The 20628-nt window shown below is 37.9% G+C and overlaps 2 protein-coding genes and 2 long non-coding RNA genes across 5 annotated transcripts in view; 3 read left to right on the top strand and 1 right to left on the bottom strand.

Moving 5' to 3' along the window:
• The window catches only part of nosip (nitric oxide synthase interacting protein), a 6158-nt gene extending 1998 nt beyond the window's left edge, over positions 1-4160 (bottom strand). Inside the window, exons 1-5 of the mRNA XM_007575608.2 lie at positions 3807-4160; positions 2684-2789; positions 2268-2349; positions 1318-1453; positions 1085-1224 (exon numbers count right to left, since the gene is read on the bottom strand). Coding sequence (XP_007575670.1) covers positions 1085-1224; positions 1318-1453; positions 2268-2349; positions 2684-2789; positions 3807-3876 — 534 coding nt within the window. The 5' untranslated portion in view covers positions 3877-4160. The remainder of the gene's footprint in view (positions 1-1084; positions 1225-1317; positions 1454-2267; positions 2350-2683; positions 2790-3806) is intronic.
• Positions 4161-6072: 1912 nt separating this feature from the next.
• Positions 6073-7056, top strand: LOC107833434 (uncharacterized). Of its 2 annotated transcripts, XR_001659183.1 has the most exons (3): positions 6073-6137; positions 6597-6693; positions 6916-7056. It is a non-coding gene; the product is annotated as an uncharacterized LOC107833434 (long non-coding RNA). The 2 variants fall into 2 exon arrangements; XR_001659182.1 differs by having other exon boundaries at positions 6597-7056.
• A 4863-nt stretch (positions 7057-11919) lies between these two features.
• On the top strand, positions 11920-12843 carry LOC103154356 (uncharacterized). Its single transcript, XR_477913.2, has 2 exons — positions 11920-12080; positions 12292-12843. It is a non-coding gene; the product is annotated as an uncharacterized LOC103154356 (long non-coding RNA).
• Positions 12844-14901: 2058 nt separating this feature from the next.
• Positions 14902-20628, top strand: part of bcl2l12 (BCL2 like 12) — an 8165-nt gene continuing 2438 nt past the window's right edge. The window contains exons 1-5 of the mRNA XM_007575604.2: positions 14902-15017; positions 16971-17142; positions 18897-19056; positions 19568-19745; positions 20057-20161. Coding sequence (XP_007575666.1) covers positions 16973-17142; positions 18897-19056; positions 19568-19745; positions 20057-20161 — 613 coding nt within the window. The 5' untranslated portion in view covers positions 14902-15017; positions 16971-16972. The remainder of the gene's footprint in view (positions 15018-16970; positions 17143-18896; positions 19057-19567; positions 19746-20056; positions 20162-20628) is intronic.

The raw sequence follows: 20628 nt of genomic DNA, 5'->3' as shown, positions 1-20628 counted from the left end.
CACACACACACACACACACACACACACACACACACACACACACACACACACACACACACACACACACGCCAGCTGTAGGGCATCTGCATGTACAGATCAAAAGTTCCATTAACAGAATGTTGAGGGATTTTCTGGAAGAAGTGCATCTTAGTGCAGCTAAACAGTTTAAATATACACCAAACAGGCATAATATTATGACCACTTGACCACTCTGCAGCCTCATATGTGCAACAAACTGTCAGGGCTGGATGATATGGCTGAACAATTTACCACAATATAAGTGTTTCATATCAGTAGATATTCATAATTCTTGACTTGTTTTTTGTTTCAGGTATCTGGATTCCTGCTAAACTGGTGGTGTGACTTTTCCTGTTTTATCCAGTTTTCACTTCACAACATTGTTTTTATTTTTAAACAGTTATGACACTGCTGTGCAAATTACTCAACAGGTTGTTGCTAGGTAACCAAAGAATGAGTGAGTTAGTTGATGTTAGTCACATTGCTTAGCTAGCCGTCAGAGGTTGAGCAGCTAAAGCCTTTCCTCTGTCTGCATCTCCCAGAATCCCAGAATGCTGTGAGGTCTGTATCAGAGTTCAGTTAATATTCTATATATTTAATATTCTATCAGATGTATTAATACTGATCATGTGTCTAAGTAAAGTGAATTTTGACACTTTTCTATCAGAAGCAGCATTAAGTTGTTCAGTAATCTGAGGCCCTTAACACAGCAGCTGTGAAGACTAACAGTCTAATATAACCCCACTCACCAACAGGTGCCATGATGACTGTGGTCATAATGTTATGCCTTCAAGGCAGGAAGCAATCTTTCCCAGCTAGTCTAATAAAAATAAAATGAGCTTGTTTTATTGAAATGACTAATTTTATGCATATAGTTATAAAATGTTTCTGCTACAAGCTAACTGGAAAGGCTGGTATGATGAATTGCTCCAGAGGTGGTTGCCATGGAGAATAGTACTTCATCAAGAGATGAATGGAAGACAACATTCAAAAATAAAAACAAGTGAACCAAAAACAAAACAAACAAAAAAAAAAAACAGCAGCGAAAGAGGGGAGTCCTACTGACGGGTTTCTTCAGAAGGGTGGGCTTGGCCTCTGGGGTCAGAGAGGGGATCCAGAAGCTGGGCAGGCTCTGGCTGGAGGAGGGTGCCGGACCCGCATTGGACGCCTCTCCTGAGCTGCTCGCTTCGCTCTCCTTCTTCTGCCCTGAAGAAAAAAAAAAAAAGTCATACTTTATTTTGTATACATTTTGTATATTCTGTTGAACGGTTCAGAACCAGCGCTGAGTAAGAGTGGCACCGGATTTAAACGGGTTGATGGGTTTGGACACGATGCTGTTCTCGCTGGTCTTAAACCTCTCCACCCTCTGCCGTTCCTCAGACTTGGACTCCAGCTGGTTGGTGCTCTTCAGAGCTTGTTTCTGCTTCTCGTACGCCTGCAAGGCCACAGAGGGAACATTTACACAAGTATTACCGATAATGTTTCCTAAAACTTCCTAACTGGTTGTTTGAACTTTGGCACTATTTTTTCTAGCTGTGATTGGACACTGGTGAGATACGGGCATTTCTATGGCAACAGGTTGGGAGGTGATGACATGAGTAGCACCACCCTCAAGCTTTCCCTTTTGATGAAGAATGGCTCAGGTTATCCTGAGCCATCCTGTGTAGTTATGTTGCTATGGGCTTAGGCTACTGGAGGACAAACTGACCACATTATTCTACTACTCACCATTTTTGAATTGTTTACTGTAATTTCAGCTTTTAACAGTATGTTCTCTGTTTTTTCCAAGCTCCAGCAGGTCTGGTGTTCTGTTTAGCTGTGACTCCTTCCTGGAGGAAGAGATAATGGTGCCAACAACTTCATGTTCTCCTTCTGCAGCTGGTGGACGAAGCTCTGTGTTTCAGAGTTTAACCTGGCCAAGTCTTTACTGTGACTAACTCTACGTTCTCTTATATCATTGGTCTGACAAATGATGAAACCAGCCCAGAGCTCATCTGTTAATATGCGTTTCTCTCCTAGAGGAGTGACTGGACTGAACAGACTTCTTTAAAGGCCTTGATGTGTTATGAATATAGAAATAAACTGAACTGAATTGATGTGCAGAGCGAGGCTTCCTATTACACAGTAGAGTTACGAGCTGCGTTTGTCCCAGTCATTATGAACTGATTTATTATAACTGTGGACACAACTAGTAGAACCTAGTTGTAGTTCCTGACAATAAGCGTTGCCTAGCAGCGTGATGATCTTACCTTCATCTTTTTCGCTATTTCTGTCTTCTGGTGCAGAATGTATTCAAGAATGGCCTGTTTTTCATACAAATATCCATCTGGGCTGTGGAAAAAATAAACAAACATTACAGTATGTATGTATGAGTGTGTGTGCATGTGTAAAAAGTTACTTGCGACTCTACAGTGAAGTACCACAAACATTAGCTATCAAAGATATAAAAATCTTTTGAAATACAACAAAAATGTCAACAATGTCCACCTGAAAACTGTTTACTGGTGTCACAAAATGAGTTGAACTTTTGTGCAAGTAGTTCTATGTGCTTTGATATATCTGATCTCAGCTGTTTTCTGTGCTTTTTATTACATACAATGAAGCTATAAATCATAACCTGTGTGTGTATATGTGAGAGTGCAGTGGATGTGAGAGAGGATCATACGTCACCACAGGGTCCTGGCAGGGCTGCAGGGACAGGCAGCAGCAGTCAAAGTCTTTGATAGCATCTTTTCCCAGACGGACGCTCTGGGTTCCATAACCAGACGCCGCTGAACAGGATGAACAAAGTCAGCTGGAACACTTTACAGATAATTTCACTGAATCTAGAAATAGTTCTGTATAAATATCTGAATCCAGGTCAGGTTTCTGTACCAGGCTTTGACAAGTCTTCCTACCTAAATTCCAGGGACTGTGTGAAGGTCAGAGTTCAGCTGCTCTGCCTTTCACTTCAGTTCTGGGTTTGTTCCTCATTATTTGCTGAGGTTATTTTTGTTCCTTGGTGACCAGTAAACATGATCCCACCACAAGAAATAAATAGATCGATCGCATGACATGTTAGAATGAGCTCAATAATTTCCAGCTAGACAACAATCATTAAATAGAAGATTCCCTTTTAATATCATTAAAAAAGCTGAAATTTTGAAAAGTGTTGGAAACATTTGACTCCCAATATGAAGTAGTTGCTTTTTTTCTTGACAAATGTCCTACCTGGCACTTTTGCTGTTATCCCCGTCTGACCTGAATGATCATCATTTTTTAAGATGCAGTTTTGTTTATAGAGACTTTATAATCCATTTCAATTTGGCTGTTTATTTATTTATTTTGGATATTTCCTATGTTTTCCAGTTCTCGTGTTACACGTTCTTTTGAAATTAATGTCTTTTGATCTTTTTGAGGGGATGTACTTTATTATTATATTAGTTGCAAATGCTCTCAAAATGCCACTATTATAATTTATTGCAATAATTTCTGGGACAATTTATCGTCCAACAAAATGTGTTATTGTGACAAGTCTTCCTAGCTAAATTCCAGGGATGAATTCAAACATAATAAACAACTTAGTTGATTTGTATAATTGCAAAAGTAATCAACTATATCAGTTTACAGTTTGTAAACTCCGGGAATAGATTTGGGGTAAACGGAAGACAATGAATGGATTTCGGTTCTGACCCATCCCCTCATTAATATAGACACCCTCACCCTGTCTATTGAACTGGTGTGTATTTAGCTCAGGATCCAGTAGTAGCACCATTAGCCAACAGATGCTGCTGCTGAGTGAAGCTCACCTGTGTCCTTCCTCTTCTCATGGTAAGTATAGACAGCTCCGGCTGTGCAGTTCTTCCCATGTCGGGTCATGTTGTCGTTTCTTTCCCAATATTGCCAGCTGACAGCTACAAAAAGTATCAGCTAGCGTTAGCTGCTAAAACTCAGAAACTACGCAGCAATGTGCGGTGGCTTTATATGGATGTAGAACTAGAGAAAGGCTTCCTTTGGCGGGTAGCAATTCAACAATGGTCCCATAAATGAGTAATTTCTTGGAAAATTACTCTAAATAAATACGTTAATTCTTCTAGCGTTGTTGTTTCTTCCTTTTCTTCCTTTTCTTCTTCTTCTTCTTCTTCTTCTTCTTGTCGGTTTTATGGCAGTTGGCAAGAAACGTTTAGTAGCATTACCGCCACTTACTGGTATGGAGTGTGGTTCGTGATGGTTTAAATCAGGGGTCCCCAAACTTTTTCCTGCGAGGGCCACATAACTGTTCTCTTTTCTGGTCGGGGGCTGGTCTTAGTTTTTCGAGAAAGAAACCTTAGAAAACTTTTGTTGACGGGGGGGCTGGATTACTGTCGACGACATATTCGCGTTTGTAGATAGATTTTTACCCAGAATGCAAATGGAAAAAAACCGTGAGCGAAACGGTGACTGGTACTGACTAGTATATATTCCATTGAGGGAAACTAAGTTTCATATCTGCTCAAGAGCCCCCCTGGTGGTTGAAGAAAAATCCACATATTTAAGGAAAAAAAAACAAAACACTGAATGTTCTCTGGTATTGTTCAGGGGGCCGAACCAAATGAGAAGGCGGGCCGTAGCTTGGGGACCCCTGGCTTAAATATTTATCAATTCTATCTAACATACATTCACACTTAACACATACATACTTGTGCACAACTTTGTATATTATGCCTTCATTCACAAACACACTATAATTAAATTCTATGAAATAATTTCATTTTCTGAAGAAATCAAATAATTATTTGTATATGTTTACTCCCTAAATTCTTCCTCAATATATCTAATAAATTAATCTCCTTAATCCTTTCACACTCTCTCTTCATGTATCTTCTCTCTATTTCATATTTATGGCATTCTAATATAACATGTTCTATGGTTTCATATTTATCACAGTAATCACATTTGCTAGTTTTATGTTTTTGAATTTTCAAAAGGGCATTAAGTCCTGAATGCCCAAATCTTAATCTTGTTATCACTCTTTCCTCCTTTCTATTTCTTCTTTCTCCTACATTCTTCTGAATTTTATAAAACCATCTTCCTGTTTTATCTTCATCCCACCTTTTTTGCCATACTTTCATCAGTTTCTCTTTAACAATACTCTTTCCTTCAGATTTACTTATTTTAACTGTAAAACTAATAGGATTTTTAATTGCCCTCTTTGCCATTTTATCTGCCCTCTCGTTTCCTTCTACCCCAATATGTGCTGGAACCCACACAAATATAACTGTCAAACCCATGTTTTGTATTCTAAATAATGTATGAAATATTTCTAATAAAATGTCCCTCCTACTATCTGTTTGATTATTTTTAAAACTTAATAATGCAGAGCTTGAATCTGAACATATTATTGTTTTTAATGGTTTTATGTCTTCTACCCATTGTAAAGCCAATAATATTGCCAACATTTCTCCTGTGTATACTGATAACCCATCTGTAATTTGTTTTCCTATTTTTATATTGAATTCTGGTACTACAAACGCTATTCCTATTTTCCCAGTTATTTTTGACACATCAGTATAAATTTGAATGTATTGATAATAATTATTTAAATATAATTGCACTGAATAACTATCTACACTGTATGATTTATCTTGTTTTTTTTTTTCCATTACTGACATATCTACTCTTGCTTCTGTAGAATCCAAGGAGGTATAATTGATATTGGTGTTGTTTGACTAATTTCTAAATTATTCATTTCAAAATTTTGTATTTTATTTTCAATTGTCCATCCAAAACTCCTCATTTCTTTCTTTTCTTTTTCCCAACATGGATTTAAAATTTCCAGAGTTGGATGATCAACGTTACTGCCTTGCAAATTTAACCAATAATTAATTTCTAATTTTGTTCTTCTTAAATCTAATGGTATTTCTCCCATTTCTATTTCTAATGCTGCTGTTGGTGTGGTTTTAAATGCTCCAGTATATAATCTTAGTGCCTGATGTTGGATAATGTCTAATTTAACCAGATGTGTTTTAGCTGCTGAACCGTAAACTAAACAACCAAAGTCTATGTTGGATCTTATCATACCTGTTTCTTCTTTTTCTTCTTCTTCTCTCAGTTTTCTAGTGGACAGTTTGTAGGTGTACACCGCCACCTGCTGGATTAATGTGAGTACTTATCACATGATATTCAGTAACAATCGACCTCAGCTGTTTGATCATTTTCACCAGGGGCGCAACAACATATTATTCAGGTGGATGCAAAAACATAAATCGTCCCACCCCCCCACGAAGGAAGGTACATAAGGGTTAAGGAGCGTAGAAAACATACAGTCGCTCTACCATAATAAACAATAAACACTGATTGTGTGATGATGAATTACTACTTTAACTATTTTTTATATCTTTTTCCCTTCTAATGTTCTCTTTATTTCTTTTACTGCAGCAAGCTTTTTCCATTTCATGACTCTTGTCGTTTCTCTGCATAACTCTTGTTTAATTTAATGAAGCTCTAAAATACTAACTAAATACTAAAACTAAATACTTGCTCCTTATTTTCCCAGAGATGTCATAGTCTGAAAATCCTGCTAATATAAGGATTCTGACTTCATTATTCTCTGTCTGCAGCTCGTGCTGGACTTCCATCAGCAGAGGTCGCTGTTCCGCGCAGCTTCCATTACTGTTTCCCGCTTCAACAGTCAGTCAACCTACTTGCTTCCACCTCGTAAGAGGGTCACTTTTCCATGTTTATTGCAGTAGTTCTCCTGCACATTTGCACAAAGCTCTATGCATAGACGGTTCTACGGGAACCAACAGGAGCCATAACAGTACTGGCCCCTGCTATGGCCCCTGTACTGATGAGATAATATTAAATCAGTGTCTAATAATGATAGGTGCTGAGATAGAAAATGTAATCTTGGACCAATTATATTTTTTTCCTTCGCAGTTTTACTTTCACAAAGGATTAAAAATGAAGGTGTTGTTTTCCTGACTTCAGCCATATTGAGAAAAGATCAGAGTTTTCAATCTATAGCTGCAATTGGCTCTTTGGCCCTCTGCCTCACATTAAACGATGAAACATTCCCCTGCTTTTTGTTTCATTCTTTTGTTATGTACCACCCTAAAAAGGCACTGGCCCCACCCTGGCCCCTGTGGTAAATTAGGTCTAGAACAGCTACTGGCTGCATGATTAATTAAATCCTTTGTTTTCTGACCAAATGTTTGCCAACACACTGGAATTAAAAGAATCGTCTCTCTATGCCTTTCTTGATATAGCTGAGTGTTTTATGAGAGTATAATTTATATTTTTCTTAGCTAGGATTTGAAGCACAAAAAAACCCCAAAAACATTTACAGTGGTACTAGTCCTGCTAATTATAAACACTTCAGACTTCAGATGGTGTGTTGTTGCCAGTTAGACAAATGTTTTCAAATGATAAAGAGAGAAGTAGAAGTTTTCTTCTGCCAGTGGCTTGAAAGTGAAATCCTTCCAGACAGTGCAAATTCCATGACTTAGGTTTAGTCTAAACCATAAGGAGTTTTACTTAATATAAAATAAATATGAGTACACTGAATAAACCCACATGCAACCAAGTAATGACCTGATGATAATTAGTGTTTAATTCAAGCATAGCTGGAGCTGTTCTGCTTTTGGCATCAGAGGTTTATTAGAGAACATCAGAGAATGAAGAGCAGCATGAAGACCAGGGGACGCAGCGCCAGGTCAGGGAGGAAGTTGTGGAGAAGCAAGGTTCTCCACAATTTCCTATAACCCAAACATTGAACATCTCCCACAGCTCTGGTCAGCCTGTAATCTGAACATGACATAAGAGGTAAATCAAGGACAATCCTGTCACCTATCAAAAGGTTTAGATCAAAGCATTCATGTGTCTGAATGATCCAGTCAAAGTCCAGACTAAGTACAATAGAAAATTTGTGGTAAGATTTAGAAAGTGATGTTCACAGACACTCTCCCTTCAGTCTGACTGAACTTGAGTTAGTCTGTTGATGTGTAAAGCTATTGGAGACTTTTATCAAACGACCTGTAACTGGAGTTGGAACTGCAGCACAATATTGACTAATACACACTCTACTAAAATCAGTGGCGCAACTGCACATTATTCTGATGGATGTGAAAACATAAATCGGCGACCCCCCACCCTCCCTCAGGAAGGAACGTACGTTAGCGTAGAAAAAAATACACCCCCCACCCCGAGGCGAGGGGTGAGAGGGTGAAGGAGCGTAAGGCGCGCTGAAGTGTATGGAAAAACATAATCTGCGCGCAGCCCCTCCAGACAGGGTTTTGGCGCCACCTCTGGTGCTGCGCCCCTATGCGTTGCATGCGCTGCATACCCACTTTTTGCGCCACTGACTAAAATACATAAACGTTTGTAGTTTGAATGTAAAAAAGTGTAAAAAAAAGCACGAATACTTTGAAAAGGCACCGATAACATTAATCCACAAAAAGTAATTTAAGGACATCTTCCAACCTGGTGCATGTGTTGAGAGTGATTTAAAGATGCCACTGCTCTGATTGAACTGTCTAGCTGGGCAAAGGAGATGCTGCTCCATCACTACATAACGAACACCTGCTGGAAATCAAAAAATGTGAGTCACAGGCTGGTGGTGAGAAAACTGGTATTGTGCTGAAGCAACTGTGATGGTCGCAGTGCCTGCCTTTCCCTTATAAGTCTTGTTTTATTCAGCAGCATTTCCTGTCTGTCTGACTGAGCTTCCTGTTTGCAGATCCATACAATCGTTTCAAAGCCACCGCATTCACTCAGTCAGATGGCTGAAACCTGACAGAGCCTACATGCCAAAAACAGGAAAGCAAGGGCAACTCTTTCTGCAGAACAACCTGAAAGAGATAAAGAGAGCTACAAAGACAGGCAGACAGAAAGAAAGAGGAAAGAAAAGAAATAAAAAAGCAAGCAAGTAGAAAGAAAAAGTGATTTGTTGCCTTTTTTCTGCTATATTAAGGGAATCTATGTTGAGAACAGTCAAAAAGACACAAATATGTAAAGAATAACAAACTAAACCCAGGAAGAGTCTCATCTCCTCACACAGATAAACTCCCTTTGCCCTGAGGCCACCGTTGCAGCAGGTCCAGACTGGACCATATAAGGTCTGACATTCTAAGACTGTTTCACTGCTTTGGAAATGCAGTTTGGAGTTAATGAGCTGGTAAGAATGGCAAAGCTGATGCTAAACAAGATAATAAGTTGAATCAGACTTCTTACATAAACAGCTATCCCCCGTGGATACCCCACCCAGCAGTTAACTCAAGACCACTTCTCTTTATCTGCACGCTTTGAACTTGAGGACGTTATCACAGCATGTACAGAACATCTTCTTGGTGTGTAGCACAAGTATGATTAACTGAGATATACCAGTAGAAGACACATTTCTACAATTCCTCTGATCTTTCTAAGGTTTGTATTCCTTTAAATGTGTTGATGATCTGATTTGTGACAGACTTTTGATTAACCACACATGGCAAGACAGATTGATCAGAAATACCCCAACTCCATTGGTTTCATTGTAGACTATCTTAGAACCGAGTTATAATTCATTGTATCAACATGTTAAAATAAGACTTTGATTAATATTATGTAAACAAAGTTCTTTTGCGCCTCGAAACATGGAACTGCAGTTCCATGTTTCAAATAGGTGCATCTATATTGCGATCCATTGATGTATTTATTGAAATAAATACACTAACCAATCAATCAGTCAGTCAAACAATAAGTTTATCTGTGTTTCAGCAACAAGGCAGTTCAAAATGCTTTACATCATGAAAACTCAAAAAAGTCCTAAAAACATCATACAAATGTATACTAACTGAAACACAAATGGGTAATGAAATACAGGTTTCCATCGCAGGATTTCATTAAATTCAAGGCCTTCAAAATGTGTGCAGCGAAAAACAACTGATAGGTTTGAATTTTGTTTGTTTGGGCTGGTCACAAAATGAGAGGAACAAGAATCCAGCTGATCAGAGGACATTAATAAATATTTTGACACATAAGCAATATTTGACAGTTTTGACAGATTTTGAATGGTTCAAGGTAGAGATAGGTTGAAAGGGTTGATGCACAGTGGCCATGATGGATTCTGGTGTCCATGTAGAAACAGAACCAAACAGTGACAAGAATGAATCTGTTTAATCCTGTCTGAAGTTGTACATCTTTTAGTTTTTGTGCAACTTTACCACTCATAAATGAGTAAAAGCTGTAATCTACCTGGATCGCCTCAAATGTTTGTGATATGCCATTGATCTCTCTTCTGATAGCAAGGCTCACATGGTCGGTTTGAAACTTCAAGCAGCAGACAGTCCTCCTGGGGAGAAAATGACCAAAAATACAAAATAACAAAAATGGTGAAGCGACCTCTATCTCATTTAAAAACTTTGGCAGCAATAGCTAAAAGCAATCTTAAAAAACATGTTTTCCTGTCTTACTTTAACATTTCAACCATAACAAATAAGGTGAATTCAAGAACTTCAGTGTCTATTATGGTTGTAGATTTTTTTCAAGACCTTCTTTAAATCATTCTGAGGTACTGAAAATGGGCTCATGCATCAGGCTTTTTTTAATATACATGGTATTATAACAAATAGAAATGTTTGTTTCTTAACAACCCTTCTAATTAAGGGTGCACCGATTGCAGTTTTCTGGCCAATCACCTATTACTGATCTAGTAAAAATCCTGACCTGCTGATTCCGATTTTGGTCGATACCAATTTTTTTTGTCTAAAATGTTTCTAAATGGAGCAAGAAAGTTAATGAGTTGCCAACAGTGAGGTGACTATTGTTAACTGCGAACATATAGACCTGATTTGGTGGGCCAGTCTGTTAGTCAGCCCTCTCTCACAGCAGAGCAGAAGAAGGTAACAGTTGATTTAAATACCTTTGCTGAGGTAGATATAATTGGTAGTTATGATCAGCTTCACATGTAAAAATCAGCACCGATAAATAGGCTGGCCAATAAATCGGTGCATCCCTACTGCTAACCATTTAACAGAATCTCACTTCAAAAATCTTAACCTATACCTTGAAGGACAGGACTTTTCAACACCTTAACTGTCATGAGGACATCATTGACCAACATGTAAACATTGATGAATGGTAAAATGAATAACTGATCACTGCATTCAGTTGTCAATGTTCCAGCTTTACTTTCCCACTGACTGATACGAAGTGGTAAAATTTGAAGTTTATTCTTCTAAGGAAAATTATTTGAAGGATCTTGTTCACTAGATGATCTTTGTAATCCTTGCAGAGGATTATGAAGAGGATTAATTCATAACAATGAATGAGTTAATCTATAAAATTATTATGGAATATAGCATGGAAAAAAATCACTGTACTTACTCATCTGACACTGAAACTGGTCTGCACAGTCAATAATAACATACGTGTTCATGATGGAATTTATTTATTTATTTATAGGAGCAGTTTGTGTTCATTCACACTGAATGAGACTTTTACATCTCCAAAGATAAGGTCCTGGTCATTAGAGACACCCGTGATGTTCTATCAAATTCTGCATCAGCTCTAAACAAACTAACTTGTGGGATTTCTGGAAGAGTCCACAGGTGAGAAAAAGAGGGAACATTACTAACAAAGGTGGTAATCTGCAGCTCACTGTCAGGCTTCACCTTCAACTCCAATTGTCCTTTAAGATTAATTTGAATTCAAACATCAACTAGAGTGATTTTCAGTTTTTTTTTTTTTTTTTTCTTTTTTTTACGCTGACCCATCTGTGAACTCTGTAACTGTACTCAGAGTCATCAAACTTCAGCATCTCTTCATCTCATTCCCCTCCCCCTTCTCCTGCTTGTGGTCTCTGGGTGTTTGTTGTTAGTTTCCTGTCACAGAGGAAGTGCCTCACCCTGCTGCCTGGTTCCTTATTGGCCACACCTTTGAGGGACTGTGATTTTTTTTGCAGGGGAGCAGATAGATAGAGGGACCGGAGTCAGGATCTGAGGACAGGAGTGTGAGATGTGGCAGATGTCAGATCGATGCACAGGATGGTTCAACTGGAGATGACTGAGAGCTGGAGGAAGGCAACAAGTTTCTGGCAGGCAGGAAATGGCTTTGTGTTGCAGAAGGTAAGCATGCACAAAACAGCTTCACGAAGAACTGAGCTCAGTATTTACCTTAGAAAAAAGAACGATGTGTTTTTAAAAAAATATATTTTAGATTTTCTTGATATATTCAAGAGTTTTGTTACAAGTTTTCTCACTTTGTTTTACTTGTGTTATGGTTAAGGTCTGATGTATTTAAACAATACAAATGAATTATTCTTTTTTTCAACTCTAGCACTCCTTATTTGAAAGCAGATCAGCATAGGAGTGTGCTGCAGAGAAGGGAGGGTATGCAGTACAAGACTTTGACTAGGACTCAGAGCTCAGCATCAACAGAACTTCTCCCCAACCTGATAAACATTTCATCATCTACTCTAATGGCATTTGTGAGTTTTTGTTGTTGTTTGTTTTGGTCAATGTTCTTCATTCTTGGTCTGGTCACTCCCAATCCTTGTACCAGTGCCTTGATTTTATTGACGCTGGACAGGTTTGGGAGGCGCTGTGCCAAAGACTGCCGCCTTGCTCTCCTCCATCATTTCCACATGAAATAAAGATGTGTCCATTCTTACATCAAAACCTATTTGAACTGATGAATTTGTCCTGTTCTTGCTTTTCTTTATTTTTTTGTGATTTTCAAGAGAATCTGTTCCTTAGAACAAATAATTTTTTAACTTCATGACTGTGACATGTATGACATTTATGACATGTGGTGTAGCATGAAGTTGACTGAAAAGCATTTTAATAAATTCTTAAACTGGTGTTAAAAAAAATATCTCTTTTGCATTAATGTACTTTTTCTTGCAAAATGTTGCAACGTTTTCAGTATGGACCAGAATGGAGGGGAGTTTTCAGTATGACATTGATCAAATATGAATATGAAAATGATTTAGGAGGATGTTGGTGAATGTTGATGAGTGCTTAGACCATCATGATTTCAGACTGCTAGCAAACTTGGAGACCCACTTGGGTAAACCAGGTAAGCCTTATCAATCTGAACGGAAAATTTAAAGGGGCAGTTTCATGTAAAATTTTCTTTTTAAAAACTGTACATTGTGTGATGTTATTCAGGAGTCATCAAAAACCTGAAATATTGCTGTGATTCTTTCATGCATGTTTGCGAAATCCTGTAATCTCCATGGCAAAACACCAGGGTGGATCGAGCGTCAGCTCCTCCTCACAGCTGGAGTTTCTAAACTTCCCAGGGTTTGCCGTACAGAGCAGCCCTCCTTCACTCAGCTCCTTCAGACTAGCCAGCAGTAATTAGCAAACAACTGGTGGAACTGCTGAGCTCATTACAGGAGCTACTTCTCAGTAAAACGCTGGTAAAAATGTTGTTAAAGGGTTAAGAGAGGAGGCATGCTGTGATGACTTCCTGAAACAGAGTTTTAGCGAGAACAAGAGTTTTTAAAGAGACAGAGGGCCAATTCAAGGGGTTAAATTACAAAGTCATATTTGATATGAACAGCATTTTTATAACAATGGAAATTAACATGATTATTTGATTGTGATATAAAATGGCAACATGTGCCTGGACAACACATAATACTGCCACTTTAACATCTAATTAATAGCATCCATCACCCGCTTGTACTTGCAAGATTGGAGGCAGAGAGGAAGGGGTCAGGGCATAGGAGTGGTGGTGCTCGTCTCTAGTGGTGATTGGGTGAGAGATGGGTTACACCCTGGACAGGTCACCAGTTAATCATAGGCCAACAAAGACACATGCACATACTAATACCAAAGGGAAGTTTTAGAAAGACCTATTAACCTGAAGTTTCTGGACTGTCAGAGAACCTGACAGATAAAGTGAAACACACTGATTAGCTTCGTCATGACAGCAAGAGAGCATCCAACAGCTTCCTCACAGCCGATGTGTTTGGAGCAGAGACAATGGGCATAAAGAAGCTGGTTTGAGTTTCATAGGAGCTGCCTTATTTGCATGATTGCATTAACTCAGTGGCTGCAGCTTTATCAGATGCTCATATTTTGTTGGAATATCCTGTTCTGCCACATTCCTTGCCTGTTGCCATCTGTTTCATACAGAAAAAAAAACATATGGGTAAAAAAAACCAGTCTGTATAGCGTAGAGTTTTTCCCCCCATACCATCACCATATGTAGGCTAGGCTTGAATGTTATTTAAGAAAAAATACATTTCATGCAGAAAGTTATAAATGGTCACAGATGAATAAGTTTGTCTAGTGTCTTAGCAACATCTAGAGAAACTCATGCATGTATTTATCTTTAGTTGCACTGTTTACTGCAACAGTGTCTTCACAGACCTGCCTAAAAATATCAATCCTCCAGTTGCAACTGATCCAAAAAGCTGCTGCTAGCGTTGTGACTAAAACCAGGAACATAGAGAACATCACCCAGTTCTAAAGTCCTTCCACTGGCTCCATGGAGGTCAAAGAATAGACTTGAAAATATGGTTGTTTGTTTATAAGCCACTGAACGGCTTATCACCACAATAAATTAAGGATCTGCTGTTGTTGTCATGCATACAAAACCACACTAATTCCCACCATTATTATTTATTAAAGATGTAGCCAACATTGAAATGGTAGTGAAAAACTAAGCATACCCTAGAACCTAAATTTGCACACAATTTATAAACCTTACAATAGTAGAAAGTACTTCCTTTTTGTTATTATTGCTGTATTGGTGTTTAAGGCTAACGGAGACACAAATACAACACAGATAAATTAGCATGTTCTTTGTGTCTTCACATGTGAAAAACAAACGAAAGTAAAAAAAGACAACAACAAAAAAACAAAAGACTCAAAGACACAGACTAAACATTCTATTTTTCAGCGGTATCAGGAGGAGACACCTGATTGGCTAATCCAGAGTAGCTCCTCATTTTGCCGAGTTGTCCAGTAAAGCTGCGCAGACCGACTCCAGGAGTCAGGACAACAACCAATCTCCGGTTGGTTGCTGTTCGACAACCGAAACACAAGCAGGTAGGTTGGGTGGTTTCAGTGCAGTTTTCCTTAATTTCAAGCCCAGAATAATTACAGCAATGTTATTATGAAGTTATTATCAACAGTCTGTGTGGAAAAAGTTTCGTTCTGAGTCACTGAGATTCTGTGTCCCGAACTAAAAGTTCGGTTCAGCTAAACTCATAGCTGGCATGTTGCTTTCAATAAGATGTAACATTAGCAAATTCATTCAGCTGTTACGGCTGTTGGTACTCCTTTCTGCGAGGTAAAGACAGATTTCTTGAGAGCATTTCCTCGTTGTAGAGTTGTTTAGTTTCTTCACTAGCCGCCCGGTGTTCAGCCGAAACCGACTCGGCTGTTCTCGGTGCTTTCCGGGGCCTCCATTGAAATGAGTGAGGGCTCAGTTCTCTGTTCTTTTACTTACACTGTACTCTGTTTTACACCATTCAGGCATAACGTTATGACCAGTGATAGTGTGTTTTACTTCATCTGACAGACGAAGTGAAACACACTCGTCTTGGCTGCCGTTAGCAGTTGGGCTAGATTGAATTTAATTAGATTTAATTAGACAGCCAGAGAACATGATTTCCTCAGACCTGATGTGTGGGGCCATCTTGAGATGGTCCATCCTGACAGGACAGCAGAACTGCTCACTTATCATCTGAGATATCCTGTTCTAACACGGTCCCAATATGCTGTCTTACGTTCCACACAAAGTCGCTGAAGTCTTTAAACATTAACTATAGCATATTCAGACATAGACAATTTAATAACAAAGAAATATTATAGCATGATGACTCAGGTGTTCCAATTAGAAGTCCCATAATTAAATAAGGCATTATCATCATTAACACTATAATTAAAGTTTTAAGTTGTCAGAAAGACAGAGCCGTACAAGTCATATTTTCCTAGTAAAGTCTCAAGTTTCTAACGAGTGAAATAAACATTTTCACATTAAATCGATGACATCTCATCCACATAACCAAGATGCACTGTAGGTTAGGAATCTACACCTGTACTGTTTTATCTTTGTTGGCTAAATTACAAAACATCTTCACAAATATATGTTAATATCTATAAGCAATTATATTTTAGTAATGTAATCCATCTATAAATCTTCTAAAGGCTGATTTATAGATGTACCCTATATTTGTAAATAGGGTACAAATATTTATATGCGTAATAGGGTAATATCAACCCTATTACAAATATAAATAAGCATTTATACGCTAAGACAAATATTTGAAAGTGATTAAAACCTGCTCATACTGAATTTCTGAATGAATCAGCTGCAGTCTGGAGCTCACTCTGCCTTTCACTCTTCATTACTTGAGGTAAAAACTAAGACTTAATCTCAGACCACGAGCCTAAGTCAAGTTTCAAGTCTTTCTTTTCCTTGTGAGATAAGTGCAACTCGAGTTGGAGTTTCAAACTTGATTCACATTTCTGAGTAATGATTCCACATCCTTGATTTGTCAGCACAAACTACGAGCTTCCAGAGTCCTGAACATCTTCTACTTCATCTCTTCATCAGACGTGTTCTTCAGGTGTCTGGTGACTGGGATTCCTGCCAATCCCTAATCTATGCTTGGTGACATATTCCTACACTAAATCTCCAAAAAATCCTATTGAACTTATAGAGTCATAACTAGAAATAAAGGAGCACAGAGCTTATAAAACAACATTTGAAGTAGCTCCTTTATTAATTCAAGGTGTAAACAGTGTAAACAGTGTGGATGGAGGTAAAGCACAGCATCCTGCACAGGGTGGAGAAGGGAAGCTCCACCAATGTGAATTGTCCTGGGGGGAAATAAAAACTAAAAGACAGTAGACTAATGCTGCAATAAAAAGTCTATTGATTTCCTCATTGTGACGGAGCTATGTCTGACTGTTTTGTAATTTTAAAATTGCAGAGATATAGTTTTATTTCTCATGTCTCTGAAGTTCTCTGCTTTCTGTCTGCTTTCCTGTCAGGGATGTCGGAGCCTGCAGATCGTAGATGTTCCGTCTCGTCCATCTCTCTGATTGAGATCAAGACTGAGACGCATCGAGTCCTCCAGGCTTTTCTTGAACGAACCATCTCTACCCCCCACAAAGACAGGCCTGGCAGGATAACAGGAGCCTATGATGATCATAACAAGCACAGGTAAAGCTGGCATTTAAAAAAGCTCTGCATTGGTGTTTGAGCAATATTTTATGATGTAGTTACATTTTTAATTATTTTGATTTCATTTTAATTTATTTTCATATTTTTATTCTGTATACTTTTACTGTCAATGCTTTTAATTGTGTGCTTTTTTAATATTGTTAATATTTTTATTTTACAATTTTCTCTTTTTTTGTGTTATTTTTCAGCATGACTCTCTTTTGTTTCTCTTTTGAAAAAAGGAAAAATAAATCTCTTTTTTTGGAGTTTTCTGATTGAAAGTTGAAGTGCCTGTCTTATTTTTCCTTTGAAGTGTTTGTGAGCAAAATTTTATTGTTGGGTATTTTTTTCTACCCTAGACTCTTCAAAGATTTGATATGATTTCAGTTAAGAAGTTATGATATGATTATTGACACTCAAGACTCCAGTATTAAAAAGACATACACCTTTAGGTCTGAGTGAAAGATTTAAAGTTGAAATATTTTAAAAATAAAAGCAAAAGTTTGGAGAAAGCTATGTGTACTTTAAAGGTCCACTGCTTCCTTGAACAAACTCGCATGTGTCTGTGGGCTTTACAGAAAATGTTCAATACATTCCAAGGTTTCTTCCAGAAAACATGCTAAGCTCGGTGGTTGGGCCCTCGGTGGTTGGGTGCCGTGTTTTTGAGTTAAAAATGGTTTAAGGGCACAGGAAATATGAAAATATCACTTGAAAATTATGTGTTATTGGAAGATTGGAAGATTAATATCTGAACACCAACTATAAAGTCTGAAAAAATGCAGACATTAAAAAAAAACTTAAATAAATAAGCAATGTTAAGCCTGGTGGGAGCACAAGTTAAGCCTGGTGACCCGCCAGTCTTATAATACACTGGGGGAAAACCTGTATTTAACATACAAAATCAGTCTCAGATTTTGAGCATTCATCTGATCAGTTCTGCCTGTTTTGAGCTCATTTAGGAATGCGATGTTTTAGATTGAAACTTTATTCATCCCTTTGGGATTTACCCTCAGGGAAATTGTGGTTCTAAATGTAGTCCTAAAATAGAACTTTTAGGACTGAAATCGAAATTTTAGGATTACATTGCGATTATGCAAATAAGCTGCTGCTGGCCACGCCCTCCCAACTCAGTGAAAATGGCCTCAAACAGATGGACAGTGGTACAAGCTAACATCTTTTACCCCAAAGAGGACTCAGAAACACAATAAGTCAGCACAAAAACAGTTTTTTCTCACAAATGCAACCTTTTTTTTTAAACATATATATTTAAAAACATATATATGTTTTTTAGTTTAGAGGAGAAACAAACAAACAAACAAACAAACAAACAAACAAACAAACAAACAAACCAATTTTCTGCTTCCAGCAGCCATTGTGCAGCAGTGAGGAATTTTTTGACTCCTGTCAGAAATCTTGTGAGGGTCGTCTGACCAAGCCTGGTTTATGGGGATATTATTATAATCTATTTCTCTGGTTTTTAGTGACATGGTGTGAACCTTAATTTAATAGTTCCATTATAAAATATGGAACTATTGAATTAAATATGGAACTATTGAATTAAATATGGATTGAATTTTTGAATTTTTTGTATTATATGAAAAATTACAAAATTTATGATGCTTTTATTAGGCACTGTACATCAATACTGCTTTACTTAGTTTAAATTACATTTTTCTGAACTAAAATTTGAAGAAATTTTTACATGTAATTTCTGAACTAAGCTGATTATTCAAAACATGTATTTTTCATACTAGCTCATCGCCACAGTCTAAACGAAAGGACGGAGCAGATACTCAAACGGAAAAAGAAGATGACAAGAAGACTGAAATCAAGGACCTGATGAAGAGGTCCATTATCCGTGGGAAAGGCTCACTGGGCCGGAGCAGCAAGCCCAAACAGTCCCACCCTGCAGAAGTAAGGAACTGTGGCTTTCATTTCACATTTAGTCCAAAATTAGTTAGACTGTCTTTACTGTCTCAGTAAAAGTCATTGCTTTAGTTAAAAAAAAAAAAATGAAATCCATGTTTCTGTTGCATCCTCAGTAATAAATGGTTTTCTTAAGGCTACGGAGAGATTTAGTCCCAGTTGATTTAATCCCCTTTAGGAATTATTATAATTTGTCACAGATAAATAGTCACAAAAGTTGTACTCATACTTCTGGTTTTTTATTTTTAAAAAAGGAATATTTGATTGTGACTCTTCAAACTGATCGTAAAAACTTTAAGACATCAGTTTAACTCCTCCACTAATAGTTTCATCTAAAGCTGCACAATATATTCAGTAACAGTTGCTATCATATTACAATATAATCAATACTTCAAAGCTCGTACCGTGAGAGATTAACATCCAGTCAGTGAGGTGAAAAATGTATTTCTGGTGATAGAGCATAAATATTCAGTGTTAATATAAAAACTGTTTTTTACAGGACAGCCTCTCGCCCTCCTCATCTTCAGATGAAGAAGAAGTTGAAAAAATGAGGAAGCAAAGACAAGTAATCAAAAGAAAGATTGCTTCGTTTTTCAAAAAGAAATTAAAGGAGAATAAAGAGAAGGAGAAAGAACAAAACAAGAAAGCGGCAGCAGCAAACGAGCCCATCGCTCATGGTGGGTTCCACTTCACAAACCTCTGAAACACATTTCCCTCAGAACCTTTACCCTTCTGATTATTTTGTGTTTGTGGAAACAACAACTGAACTTATAAGGTAAATAAAAAAAAACAAAGTTAAATTGTGCAAGAGCTTAGCGACCTCGCATTACCACAACGCAAAGAAGCCATTTGCTACTTAAAGGAAGTCATGGCTCTAAAGATTGTTCTTGGAGATGACATTTAGTTTGACTGTTTTAGAAAACTAATATGGAAGGCTTGTCTGCAGAAAATGAATTTTCATCTGTATCTATAATGTTTCGAGAAACAGATCAACTTCCAGAATTTTACGATGAAATAGCTCAGAAGCTGGAAGACATCATCAAACAGTCCACCAAGATAAAGACGCCAAGCCCAAAACTAAAGCGATCGCCAGGTAACCACACTCACACCTAGTTCTGCTCATGTAGTGCATGTGCACCATATTGGATCATGCAGGAGTTCATTTATTTCAGTGATATAAATCAGTTTTAATTCAAAGTGTGTATTATTTCTCATTAACACACACACACATACACACGCGCACACACACCCCCACACACACGTTTGTTTTGCTATCTTTGTGGGGACTTTCCATTGACTTCCATTCATTTCTACTCATTTCTACAGCCTAAACCTTACCGTTACCCTTTTCCTAACCCTAACCATCACATACCTAACCCTAACCCTAACCAAAACTCAATTCATACCTTAGCCCTAACTCTGACCCCTGACCCAAAAACAGGGTTTCCCCTCGTGGGGACCAGGCTCAGGTCCCCACAACGTAGCATATGCCAGGAAAATCGTCCCCGCAAGGTATTACAAACAAACGCATACACACACACACACACACACACACACACA

The sequence above is a fragment of the Poecilia formosa genome, unplaced genomic scaffold (assembly GCF_000485575.1).
Source record: "Poecilia formosa unplaced genomic scaffold, Poecilia_formosa-5.1.2 Scaffold383, whole genome shotgun sequence".
Taxonomy (NCBI): domain Eukaryota; kingdom Metazoa; phylum Chordata; class Actinopteri; order Cyprinodontiformes; family Poeciliidae; genus Poecilia; species Poecilia formosa.
The sequence above is the reverse complement of the archived record's forward strand: the minus strand, read 5'-3'. Positions and strand labels throughout refer to the sequence as shown.